The 14,616-nt window shown below is 31.1% G+C and overlaps 1 protein-coding gene across 1 annotated transcript in view; it reads right to left on the bottom strand.

Moving 5' to 3' along the window:
* LOC134270608 (uncharacterized) overlaps positions 1–14,616 on the bottom strand; it is a 226,690-nt gene that overhangs the window by 156,855 nt on the left and 55,219 nt on the right. The window contains 18 exon segments of the mRNA XM_062752837.1: positions 365–407; positions 868–1,089; positions 2,913–3,086; positions 3,213–3,367; positions 4,429–4,690; positions 5,401–5,574; positions 7,126–7,298; positions 8,035–8,089; positions 8,701–8,952; positions 9,064–9,112; positions 9,340–9,431; positions 9,714–9,868; positions 10,427–10,469; positions 10,768–11,016; positions 11,633–11,774; positions 12,157–12,284; positions 13,315–13,478; positions 13,702–13,768. Coding sequence (XP_062608821.1) covers positions 365–407; positions 868–1,089; positions 2,913–3,086; positions 3,213–3,367; positions 4,429–4,690; positions 5,401–5,574; positions 7,126–7,298; positions 8,035–8,089; positions 8,701–8,952; positions 9,064–9,112; positions 9,340–9,431; positions 9,714–9,868; positions 10,427–10,469; positions 10,768–11,016; positions 11,633–11,774; positions 12,157–12,284; positions 13,315–13,478; positions 13,702–13,768 — 2,599 coding nt within the window.

Below are 14,616 nucleotides of genomic sequence, written 5' to 3'. Positions count from 1 at the left end.
ATACTTTTAATTTCACCAACTTGTTTTCATGGTTTGTTCATACCTTTCGATAAAAACATTTAATCACCTAGATAGTTGAGATTTGTTTTCATTTCATGCATTATAAAATCTTGCTAGTCCTGTATCAAAATGTGGGGCGGTTTCTTTTCATCAATTTTGGTAAGTACTAGAAGCATTGTGCAATTAATATATTCCTAGTTTGGCATTTAATTCAGTTCAGAAGTATCAAAAATAAACTCTGATTAGAGACGGTGAAATTTAGTTTTTGTAATGGTGCTCATGGTTCTGGCTTTTTCTTAATTGGCAAGTAAAATATGAAAATCTTGAAAATAGCCTAGGATTCCGAAATTACATACTAACTTACCTTATGAATATTATATTGGCAATAGCAATGGACATCTCTTTTCCTAAAATACAAGAAAGATTTTTCAAATAATTTTTAATTGATTAAAAGTAACCTATAATATATTATTTAATTTATGGTATATTGAACATAATGCACAAATAATTGGGGTAAGATTTATTATGTATTCACTCAATCTCAAAGTGCAACTTCGATAATGGACATTGAACTGATAGTACTTTTGGCAACTTTGGTTATTCTTATGTACATGTACTTGTCAGGTTTAGGGGGAAGGAGGGATGACCACTTGGAAAATTAATACATTCAGTTGAGGAAAAAAGTACCTACAGTGTATTTGAAAACTGAGCTTTTCGATGGTCCCAATTATAGAAAAACAAAATTGAGAGGCCTGAAATACCAGGGAAATAGCAATTGAGAATTTGTATTTAATAAGGTATAAACACCCTTTTTATAACTACAATGTTCTTAAATGTTTAAATAAAAAAAAATATATGAATTGATACCCCAGAATCTGTTGAAATCCAGGAGTCCATAATTAAATGTTTTCTTTTCAATTCCTCCAGAGATGACATAGTTACACCTATCAAAGTGTAGAAAGAAGTGAAGTTTGAGGTTCAGCAGACTGAAGTCCACACAGCAGTCTATCCTTGTACAGTTAGAGGAAAGGCTGCATCTTACTTTGTCTGAGGTAATCTGGGGTAAAACCACCCAGTCCAATGGACACTCTGTAAAATAGAAATGAACCAGGTGAATTCTTTCTATTAATGATACACATATATTTTTATAACAGTTACTTGGTCTGAAGAGTCATATCACATCCAGATGACGGGTGTGCATCATCAGATCAAATGAGGCGCAAAGCGTTGTTTGTTCTGATGATCTGTGTCTGGCAATGAGACATGATACAGCTCTTCATATCAAGTTACTGTTATAGGATAAATTTATTATACATCCTCCTTACAACTAGCAAAATATAGTAATGTTATAGAGTTTTTGAAATCTATTATGTAACATTTGTCAACTAATCAAAGCATTTTTGTCAAGGAACTTCATCAGATTATGCCATTGTGTGATTGTATGAAAAATACAGTAAAATTGAGTGATACGCACTTGAGTAATTTTACATGTACGAGGGTCATTCAAAAAATACGTAGACAATGCTTTTCATCGTCATGTGATTATCACAAGATTATAGATCAACACATTTTCGTAAACATAAACATTTATTTTGTCGAAGTGTGAAGTTTCATTCCATTTGATTAAATAGAACTCATGTTAGCCAAAATTTAAAGCAACATGTTTTGTTACCACGGAGCACGGTTAACCAACATTGTAACGTCAAAAACAACGTTGAGAAAGTTTTTCAAAATAATACTCCCTTTTTTTTGTTTCAAACACGTTTTGTTGCATCTTCTCTACTCAAAAAACATATCCATAACACTTAACACTTAGTTTGCTAAGAATTGTACAAATATAGCGTGAATTCGAATGTCATTGTTTTCAAATTCTTTAATTTACCATGTAACTCTATTAATTCTGCAATAGTGAAGCACACAGCACGTTCAATGACGTTCCTAACTCTTTTGACAATATTTTTAACTTTAACGTGTTTCTTTGCAGACAATCCATCGTCTGATTCAAACTCGCTACCACTCAAAAATTGTATTTTCCATTCAATACAAATACACAGATTATTTTTCCTACAGATCCTGTTTTATACAGATTTTTTAAGCTTGTGGAAGAAGTTTCCCGAATGTTAAGTACAATTTTATTGCTACTTGCTGCTCCGTGACGTCCTACAACGTCATGGTTTTTTGCCCTTTTTAATCAAGTCCATATGTATTTAGAAACATGTATCTTTTAAATGGAACAACATTTTACATAACCTGATTTCATTTTAATAAATACAGCAATACTTTATTCAAACATGTAAATCTGATTTCGTTTTAGCTCTATTTATTAGAGATATGGCTGTAAATACTATAAAGTGAAAATTCGTAAATACAATGTAACTCAATTTTGACGGTGCTCCGTGACCCCATTTTTGCTGTTCTAAATCCTTGGTAATTTTAATAAATAAGAAAATACATTCCAATTTTTTTTCTCAAATTATATAAATCTGTTGTTAAAACATTTGTACCAAATTTGGATATGATATGACGTTAGATAAAAAAGTTAGGACAAAAGTCTACGAACTTTTTGAATGACCCTCGTATATAAATAATTTTAAGTTAAGTTTTGATGTCAGAGATTAGATCTTACACAAAATAATCAGTCTGAAACTGTAATGCATCACAATTGTCAATAATGAAAACAATTGATACATACTAGAAACAGTAAACGAGATAATGACCCTAAGAAGTACATGTCAAAATTCTTTTCAAGAATTATTGTAGTCAAAGTTAGAAAAGTCAAGCTGTTTATCCATCTCAATGTGCAAATTGAATATGGCCAGGCCATAACTTAGTAGTAGAGACAGATTAGAAACATAATATTGTTATTTTTGGCATGGTATCCAGAGGATTTTTAATCTGCAAAATATAGTTACCATTTTTCCACCCAGCGACACTAGGCAAATAAAAATCTCCCGTAGCATCACAGGGTGTGTCCAGCAGGTATTGGTCAATACCAAGCTGGTGAAGAAGCAGAGCCTTAGTATTGTCTTTCATGTCATTGATTGATGGGATTTCCATCTGCTGTAACCACTCAGCAAGCGAGAAATCTAGAGGAAGATTGATAAGCAAATATATAACATTAAGAAATTGGAGTTTCTCTTTAAATTGAAGGTATTTAAAAAGAATAAATTATATATAATTTTATGATTTCTTTTAATCAAGTGTGCTTATACTTTTACTCTCTTCAGAGATGATGGCTCTGATTGTTGGTAACTTGGTGTTTCTTAATATTGGGATGTCAATTGAACACTCTCCTCCATTCAGACACACAGAGGCATGAACATTAAACACATACACATTCTCGTTTGTTATTGGCTTCACGCTAAGTCTGTAAAAAAATAAGAAAAATTGTTTTATTTAAATTTCACAATTATAGTCATAAAAGAGGCTAGATGTGATTTTACATTTATACTCCTGTAATGTCCTCCATATCTCAATACATATATGTTCTCTATTTTAAATATATTACCATGATTACAATGTCTTAGTTTGTAAAAATGCAAGTTGTCATTTTGGTTCCTATGTATGTTTGGAAAAAAAGGGGGGGGGGGGGGTTGAGGGATGGAAAATAAGTCAGAGCCAAATACTAATATGCATTTTATTTTGCAAAGCTCCTTATCTATAAAACTGTTATGTTATAAATTTTTTGGCAAAACACAATTATAGCAGATATTTTGGTTTGGGGAAACACTCTAGGACCAAAGAATTTCTTTCCAAAAATGTTAGTTTTATTTTCAGAAATTTGACTCTTTGAATGATAACCAAATTCATGTATACGGTAAAACTCGGTTACAGTCCTGGGGACCTGTGAGTTCATAATTTGTTATATCCATATAAAGAATTCCTATAACCATATGTAACAAATTCATATATAACAAATTCACAATATGCATGTTTTTCTTCAAGTAATACTACCAAATATGTTAAGGAAGCAAATATTTCAAAGCATACCTTCAATAACTCAGATTTTTTATGAATTGAATTTTATATTCAAATGCTAAAAGAAATTAAAGTCAGTTCAATTTATCAAACTTTGAGATCTTTAAAAGTTTGTTATAAAAGATGTACATTTCATTATATTTAAGCTCAACAGGACTCAAAATCAGTTTGCTATATTCGTAAATTAGTTATATCAGAGTTAGTTATTACCATAAATATTTTCAAAGATTTGTTAGGAATTTGCCGAGGACCCAGAAAAACTTCGCTATAACCGTGAATTCACTATATCTGTGTTCGTACTTAACAAGTTTTACTGTACTTTGAGACAACAGAAATGACGTGGAGTAGTCTACTTATTTACTTATCTACTAACATCAACCAATAAGAAATGACACAAAATCAAAATATTTGGAGTGTAACTCAAGATACTGGGGACAGGGCAAAACATACGATAATTTGATAAGTCCACCAGCTACAGCTATCGTTTTAATTTCTCCCCACACATAGTCATTAAGTTTGATGGTCTCTTTGATGTTTTCCATTCCTATTTGTAGTTCCAGTTTGTCCAGGTCCAGAAAAGCAAACACATGTAATCCGAGGCCAAGGACAGGAATGTCAGCACAGCACTCTATCCCTGTACAGTAGTCAGGTATATAGCAGGACATTGGGTCGGGGATCTTGGATGGAAGGAAAGCAATGGTCTTTGGACATTCTGTAGAAAAAATTTTCAAAGTTTATTGAACTTCTTCTATTTTTTGTTATACAATTTAAAAGATTAAAATGATATAAATTCTCAATTTAAATTTATACATGAAAATCTTTTTTTCTTGATATTTATTATTATTCTTTGCACAGGTAAATTTTGATATATTGAACACTAATATGCTGAATACCATGCATTTGTCATAGTAAATGCTCAGTCCTGGTCGTATTTACTGAATAAATGACTAAAAATTTGGAATAACTGGTACGCAGAAATCTCGAATACTTGGGCTATCTCAAAGTAAAGGATGCTGGTACTATTGTTACAAATTTAAGCTAATTTTAAGCCATGTCAAAGTCTATAGTCAATTTCCTGCTCTATCAACTTAAAGTAGCTCCTATTTAGCATACTAGTATATTTGCTCAAAGTAATATTTTTGGCACTTATTCAATATCTTTTGTAATTAACCCCCCCCCCCAAAAAAAAACCACCTTTTGACAGGAATCTTTCTAATTAGAAACTCTAGAAGAGGTATAACACACACATATATATGGCACTAATTCATCTAATTTGTGTGAAATAATTTGTGGTCTGTAGGTGTGCTAAATTTTGAAAGGGAAAGATAAGTACATTTACAACAACCTTTCACTTAAAACAAAACTCAAAATGAATACCTTTTTAATTATCTTTTATCTTTAATGCTTATTCACTTTACTTACTATTATGGAATCCAAGGACAGATGGAATATAAGGGGTCCTTCTCCTGTCACATTTGGGACTCTGGAAGAAATCTGTAAGATTGAGTTGCTCTAACAGCAACATTAGAGCTCCCTCTCCTAGTATCTCTCCAATATCTAAGGAATTATCATCCATCCAATTTCTAAGAGAGAACTCTGTCAATATAAAAAGTTATTTTTCACTTCCAACATCTAAATGCTTAAGAACTGAATAATTTTTTTATCATGATTTTGTCTGATATATAAACTACTAGTGGACAATTCATATTCCTAGTACCTAATAATAATAATAATAATAATACTTTTTTTTTAATTTAAAGAAGGTAACCTGATTAGTACAAGCACTATTCTTCCCCAGGGCATTTTGACAAATAACAATATTAAGATACATAATTATACACATACAGACATATAATAAATATATACATAAATATACAAATACAAATAAACATGAATCACAAATTATTCTGACATTGTTTTACATAATGTTTTACTTGTCTCTTGAAAGTATTAAGAGTTGGTGACATTTATATGTGCACCGGTAAAGCATTCCATAAAATGGCACCAGAGTACTGGAAGGAATTTTCAAAAAGTTTGCATTTATGAATTGGCACACACAAATCAACATTTGATTCAGATCGAAGAGTATATTGGTTATTAATTTGAAATTTAAACATTTCATGTAAATAAGTACGACAATAATTAAAGAGGGATTTATATAACAATACATACTTATTTACTGTAAGCTATTCATAAACAGTAAGCCAATCAAGTTCATCAAAAAGGGGCCGTGAGGGTGGGGGGGCATCTAAAATATACCTTGCAGCACATTTTTGAAGTTTATGAACTCTGTCAAGATTTAATCTGGACGTGTTTCCCCAAACTGTTAGGCAGTAATCAATGGTAGGCATGATGTATGCATTATAAAACAACTTGCGTGTTTGAAGAGGAAGATACTTTTTAATTCTACGGAGTGCAGAAATTTAACGTGACAGAGTTTTACACACATGGTCGATATGTACATTGTATTGTAAAGAATTATCTAAATATACCTTAAGAATTTTTTTCATAAGTTACATTGTCTAATTTCTGGTTCGAAACATATAAAGGAAAATCATGGTCTAAGAATTTTGATCTCTTCTGATGTGTCCCTATTAACATGCATTTAGTTTTTGAGGCATTAAGTATCATTTGATTTTGAGTGCACCATTTTTCTATACAAGCAATATCCATTGATAAGGAATTTACAATAGATTGGAAATCTTTGCCGGGGACATGTAAAGTGGCATCATCGGCAAACAAATCTATGTTTGAATTTTTTATGCCTAAACTTTCCATGTGATTGAAATTTAATTGGTAAGACACATTGAATCTAATTTATTCTTATCCCAGACCTCACCATTGGTTAAAAACAATCTGTTATTCTAAAATTACATACAATTCTTTACATAGGAAATAAAATGTGAATAAATGAAAGGAAGACTTTGTTAGGACCATTTTAACTAGCTACTTAGTACATGTAATTATCTTTCAGCAGAAATGTTAACTGCACCCTTTATTCTAACAGTTTTGAATTCCTATCACCATATTTTCTTACATCTCAAGAATGTCTGTCTAAATTCAACACATCCCCCCCCCCCCAATGATTTGTTGGTTTGTGGTTCATGTGATCTAAAACATCTCTTGGACAAAAAAAGAGCTACTTGCTTTTGAAATTGACGAGAGATCTTTGATCACAGGCAGGAATTTCCTCTCTGTTCAAAAGATGCAACCCATCTTCCGTTGGGATACACACAGTTTCAGAATCAAATTTGAAACAGATCAAAATCTTCACATCCACTTTGAATCCCTTGTTGCCCACCATTTTTTCAACAAAATATCTGTAAGAAAATTTAGAAAGTTAGACAATTTGGATTGACAACTTTATAAACCATTTATAAAACTCAAATTCATAATCTGTACATACAACACTCAATATATTCCGATTGCTCTCAATTATTATTGAACTTTGGATGTCTGAGAAAAATTTAATCTTAGAAATATTTAAAACATGGAAGATTAACATTCAGTCCTTGAAGGCAAATCTTCAATTGTTTTCTGAAAATTTTTCTCTAACCTCAACCTAGCTGCAAGAGTTTTAAATTTAAATTTTCTGCATTATATGTGGTGCAATAATATAAGATTAAGTGGGAAAACTTGAAAAATATAGCATTATTCCGCAAAATATGAATTGCAATTCACCTCTACATGTATTGCTTACAGCAATTTACAGACAATAAAGTAACTTTTGGAACATTTCAAAGTAACGTACCTAAGGAACACACAAGTATGCTATGGATCTCGTACGAATTTTTTGAATACTGGGACAGTTTGGGTCTTTACCTGATTGATATAATTATTTCCAGGAAATATTTAGGGGAGAACAGATAATTAAGTTGCGTTTATAGGCCATAACAGATAAGCTGCCAAAAGAAATTTCTGTTTCAAGGACTCTAAGGTATTAATTAACATACAGTACGTTGTTTTTAATTTGTACACATATATTAATGGTAACTGTTATCTAAAAATCTTTTTGAAAAGCATGTATTACAACATAATTAGACTAACAGGAATTACCTTATTTGAACAGGTGCTGGATTTCCGGAGCCAAGATTCAGGGTATGTGGTTGACCTGCAAATAAATTCAGGAATGAAAAAGATTATTAAGATTTTTATGGCTCTTTTCTTATTTTTTCTTATATAAAAATTCTATTCCTTTTTTGACCCAGTCTACTTAGGTGACATCATAAAGAAAACTTGAAAATCTTTCTAATAAGAATATTGCAACAGAAGTTTGGTACAAGTAGTCACGTGGGTAAACAGATGATGACATTGGATTTCCCACCATAGGGCATGCCAAAACAAAGAGTGCGCTAAAATTTAAAGCATCTGCCTTGAGAAATTGCTTAGAAAACTACAACAGAAAATATATCCCTACAGACAGACATATGGATAATCGAGAAGTTAAATCAGTTTCATATAAAAATTAATACTTCCATATGGCATGCCTAAGCAAAGACTGTTTCAAAATTTCAAGCATCTGAGATGAGTAGTTGCTAAGAAAACAGCAAACAGCAATAAGAAATTTGTTACAAACACATAGATTATATGGACAAACACACCGACAGACACACAAGGACTACACAGTACCCCCCTCTCCTATGGAGCAGGGTACAATTACTTCAAGAATTATGTATTGTATTTTTTCAAAAAGACTTTTTCTAAAAAAAGGTTCAAACTTGCCAAACTCGTAATCAAGTAGGCGGGATTTCAATAATGTCTTCTTTCCAAAGCCAATATCAAGCAAGAAATCACATGGATCTAACTTAAACCAGAATGGAATGTTCTTGGTTATTTTGGTGTCTCCTAGGGGTATTTTGAAGGCCAGCTGTAGACAACAGTCAATTCCCCAGCAGTTAGGGGGCTGTTCACAAGTTACCATCTGTCTGAGTGCTATTGGCAAGTTCTTGCGTGCATCAAATGCTACTGGACAGTCTAGTCAAGAGGAAATAGTGTGATATGATGAAAGCAATGCAAAAATAAACATGGTATGAAGAAATAATTTTTTTGCAATAATTAAGTGATCTTCATTAGAATTTTTCTAACCTTCTGGTGTTGATGGTATTACTGGACAATCTCCAGAAGTGAATACTTCCTATACAACAGAAAGATTTTACTTTATTTTCACTTCAATTTAACAGTAAGAACTACAACAATTATTTTAGAGGGATAATGAATTTTTAAACTGTGTATTTTCCAATATGAACTAGAGTTTACCAGACCCATCAAAGTATTTTATCAATGCATATTTATTTTTCTTTTCAGTATTTCTAAATCCAGGTGTGTAAATACATTACTGTAATTTTCTAAACTTGTACTTACATCAAGGTCAAATTTCTTAAGGATCAATTCAAAAGCCTCCTCTGTCATTTTACCACCAATCTTCTCAAGTAAGCCAGCAATAGATCCACCTCCTAAAATAACAGACTTTCACAGAATATTCAAAAATTCTGTTAATAATGAATTCCCATTTTAAATAATTACATTAAAATTCTTAAAACAAAAAACATTAGTTTGCCCTTCTGCCATATATACATGATCTATATGTTTAAATTTATGTTTCAACGATACCACTGCAGCCACAATGTATATATTATTTTCTAACAAAAGCAATAAAAACATACGGATCTGAGAGACCAAGTTTCCTGTATTTGTAAAACTTGTAATACAAACAAATATTTAGCAAATCTTGTTACCTGGAAGGACAAAGTCTCCGCACAGAGGAATTGGAATTTTCAAGTCCTCAACAAAGTAGCCATTGACAAAACAGTCACTTGGTGGGGTCAAACAAATTACAAGTCCAAATTTTAAGATGAACACACCTTCATCTACATCTCTATCAATACTGTACCTAATTTTCAACAAAACATCTATAAATAATTTCAGTTTCTTTGAGAAATGAAAAACATAAAATATAAATTAAATTTATTTATTAAATTTAACTAGATCTCTGATCACACTTTATCTGTACTATTCATTTCAATTAACTCAGTAATTAAGTCATAAAGTAATAAAAAGTTATACTTGGACATGCAATAATGTGAGAAAAACTATGAATTTGTAGAAAAATGTATGCATGCATGATCTTGATATATTCTGAACTTTGTTATCCTTTTTTAATTATTAAATCAAAACAAACTTTAGGAGGAAAAGCATTTTGAAACAAAAATGTTTAATTACAGGTCAACAACTAGAGAGAAAAAAAATGCTCTCAAGGTTCTTCGACCAATTAGACCTTTAAAAGTGTCTGTATCTATTATAATGGCTTTGTAAAAAAATAATTTAATCAAGTTTTATTGGCTCTAGAGAGAATTGATATTTCATCAGAAGTGTTTTTTTTAAACAATTTCAGATGAACTAACTAGTCTGAAAATCACTCATATAGAATATTAATCATTCAACAACATACTTGATTTTGACATTTGAAGATATTTCTGCTATTTCATCAGAACCTATCAAAGAAAAGTAAAATTAAAGGTCAATGTAATTTCAAATGAAATGAAAGATATATGAAACATACATGTGGCACCCCAAAACATTGGCCATTTTTCCTGTTTAACCTTGATATTGAGGATTAATCTTCAATATATTATGAAGCCTGTTTTGTCATAAATATAGCTGAAAAACTTAATTCATCTAGGATTCTAAAAGGTTACACAGAATTTTTCACCAAAAGTAATGTATTACACTTGCACTACTTATTACTTCATTATTAATGCCAATTGAAATCAATTGTTCTTTGCAGCTCACCCCAAGTATAACTCAGGAGCACCTTGGTCCAATTATATTTCTCAAACCCAACATGAAGAACAAAACTACATGGATCCAATTCAATGAAAGCTGAGAGAGTTTGGAAAAATTCTTGGCCAAGTAAAGAAACTGAAATATCTGCCCATACATCAATTCTCCTGCAGTCCTGTCGAAGAGCATAATATAGGTACTTGGAAAAAGTGCTAGGTATTCTTGGTAATGTATAGTTATAATCCTTCACAGCACAACCTGAAAAACATAAAATTATGATAGCATCTACAATAATTTCTGTCACATGTGCATTTATAAGTATATAACTTGTTATTTTGTGCAAATTAAAAGTTCAAATTTACAGTGTATGTCACATGGAACTATCTGTAAATTTATGAATTGAAGTCTTTGCAATCATTGTGAAATGAAAAGTTATCTTGTTTGCATGTTGGGGCTGTACATGTGGCTTTTAAAGTATAAAGACACTTCTTTGTATTTATCTAATATTCTCATTTCTACTTGTCTGTTTAATAGCTCTTTTGAAGTTAAGTGAGTTAATTTCTTGACAATTCAACCAGAATGTAAATTTTGTGCGTGATTTGAAGTGGGAGCATACACAGTCAAGTTTTTTATTTATTCTGATGTTATCACATTGTATGATGACAGACCATATCAATTTTGATTCAGGTTATTTTGTGTAAATATATCCATCTTCCTTCCTTTTTTTTTTTTCTATCATTACCTTACTGTTGATTTCCCAAGAGATATGCATTCAAAATTGCTATTTTATATACTTAAATATAGAGTAACAAACAGGCACATATTGTTCCTTGAAACAAGCTTATTTATAATTATTAATCATCAATATTCTTACTTAGATCATCCTCTAACAGTCGCCTATTCTGTTCATCTCTTGTTCCTGTTATTGATAGCATCCTTGATTTCAGTTCTGCCAGCAACTGTCCAATAGTCATTTTCTCAGGTCTTGGGGATGGATTATCTTCTTTTAACATGTCCTGAGACAAAAAGATTAATTAATTGCAAGCGTTAGCAGTTTAAAACCAGATGTTCTAGTCATTAAATCCCTGCTTTCAATAAGACTTAATGTTTTTATATGGTATAGTCTTAACTTCATAAAAGAAATGCTGAAATGACATTTTTTCATCTGATATTTTATTTAACAATTTGTCTTTCAGGAATCCAATGCCTGATAAAAAAAAAATTAGCCTATAAGGACTAAACTGGGTTTTTTTTAAAATCTAGTTTTGAAATATGTGAATTTCATTGAAATAATTTGGGCACTAATGTGATATCCATCTCCAAAAAACCATCCACATTTTTTTGTCTGCTATAAAATGTGTGATGTGTTTAAAAATATCATTTAAAGATTTAACTAACCTTAGCTATTTTTAGAAGCTTTAAAAATTCAGCTGAGAGTTCAGATGCAACTTTTCTGATGACATCTTTGCCTTGTTCTTTTATTTTGTTATATAGAGCTTCTTTGCTGAATATCTTTTTCAAATCAACTGAAATTAAATAAAAATGATAAAGCATATTTCACAATACAAAAATACAAATACATGTATATATAAAAGAAATTTGCATTATATCACAAAAAAAAACCAGCTTCAAGAATATTGAATCTTATTTCAAAAAAGTACTTTTTAAAAAAAATGTAGATGTAAGCAAAACATTTAATATGGATCCAGTCTTTAAAACACAATGTCATTCATCTGTCCAGTACTTTTGTTAAATTCTCCAAACCTTATAATTTTTACAAAGATTACAACACAACCAAATTCTATTATTAAAATCAAACCAAATCTGGAAAATGTTGACTCAGGACCTTAACATTACCGCTACATTGCCAAAAATTTCAACTCATTACCGCTACATTTTGTCAGATCTTCGACCGATCATTACCGCTACATTTTTCCGACAAAAAACAACTCATTACCACTACATATCGATTTAGCCAGGTATAGTTCAGTTAACATGAGTTCTAATCAACAGAATTCACTCACTATCTAATCAGAATGAGTACATACTGGTATATATAAATAACTCTGCAGTCCGAATTTAATTATTTAGCGTCATCTGAACATTATGGCCACCATTGAGAAGTTTGTTACAAATCGAGGGAATGCCGGCTTACTTATCGATTTTTTTTATAAATTTAGAAAAAATAAGACTTTCAAAAACTCAAAATTGTGGAGATGCGTTGAAAAGAGTTTCAAAAGCAGCTGCAAAACAGACCTCGACGAATCATTTGTTGATATTAATTTTAAAAAAACCATCCTGTTCAAAGTCCTACTTTCACCTCCCCGTGATGAGCAGGAGGAACGGGTCTTATGCATGTACATGTAAAGGTTGTACTGTACACGCATAAGTGGCTTGCTAACGAAAGAGGCAATGTAGCGGTAATGTATACTTTTTTATGTAGCGGTAACGTAATGTTTTTTGTAGCGGTAATGACTATGTAGCGGTAACGAAAATTTTGAAATTTGTAGTGGTAATGATATGCACCCGGCATTGCGAGGATGTATTCCACTTTACCTTCAGGCCAAATAAATGTTCCATCTACCAGGCAGTTTGGTATAGGAAGAATGGCATTTTCTATCAAGTTCACAAACACTATACAGTTTTCAGAATTATCAAAGCTGCAAAATCCAGCCCCAAAAGTTACCAGAGTGGCATTTCCTCCCTTAAATATACTGTATCTGAAGCAAAGTAAAAAGAAGCCACAATTTAGCTAATTAGTAATTATCAAAAATGTCAGTGCAATATGGCAATATTTGTTTTGATTTTTTTTTTTATTTATGAGGGACTTAAATTTTTTTTTTTTTTTTACAATTTTAAGCAGAATTTGTCTCAATTATCATTTTTTACACTAAATTACACTTAAGGTTTCTTAAATCTTATGATTTTTTAAAAAAATTGTACCTTACAACCAATTCAATTCCTCCAAGAATATCTATTTTTATATTAGTTCTTATTTCATCTTCAAACCCTGAAAAGAAAAAGTGAAATAATTCATTTATAGATCTAAATTTTAGTAAAAGGCTCAAATTTCCCAATGTTCACATATCACATATCTAGTACTGTAAACGTAATCACAAATTTTCAGGAGGGTTTAATTTTCGTTGTTTCCAAGGTATGGTGAGACCTACGAATTGATGACCATTATGAAATGTGCCACATAATATTTAACCTACACCATGTCCTAGGGTGAAACTTATTTTTAATTTCTTAATACAAATTAATAAGACTTTATGCATTTTAATCATAATTCATTGCATGTCTTTTTTTAAAGCATTCCATAATTTCCATACATTCTGCAATTTTTTCTGCACTTTGCAATTGTCTGAATATAATCAACCGCCTTTAAAACTTGTGGGTGCTTGCATATCTTAGTCTTAGAACTCTAAACAATCTGCCTATAGCCTCTTAAAACGTATATCGTCATTTCACTGGTTAGATCCATTTATGACTAGGCTTCTGTCATATGGGATCCACACAATATAAAGGATATATGTAGACTGATTAGAAGGTATACAACAGCAGCCCTCTTTGTATACAATGTTTAATGATTACAGAAGATGCATAGAGAATATTCAATGTTTTGCAATGAATTTTCTGTTTATTACATTGTCTTTGATTTTCCCTTTGCCTATGTCTTTTAAAATGCAGTCTTAGGCTACATGACATCATAGTTGAGTGGTTGAAAAGTCATAGCTTAGTGAGAAATATTGTAAACATGAATTTCAGCAACATATTTGGGGAACTTTCACAGTCTTTGTATCTGTCAGAATGGTCTATTAACTCGTTCTCGATATACTTTATAACAGGCCAAGGAAT

This window comes from Saccostrea cucullata, unplaced genomic scaffold (genome assembly GCF_032062105.1).
Source record: "Saccostrea cucullata isolate Sc308-1 unplaced genomic scaffold, CSIRO_AGI_Scuc_v1 ctg171, whole genome shotgun sequence".
NCBI classification, from domain to species: domain Eukaryota; kingdom Metazoa; phylum Mollusca; class Bivalvia; order Ostreida; family Ostreidae; genus Saccostrea; species Saccostrea cuccullata.
This window is presented reverse-complemented; position numbering and strand designations above follow the sequence as displayed.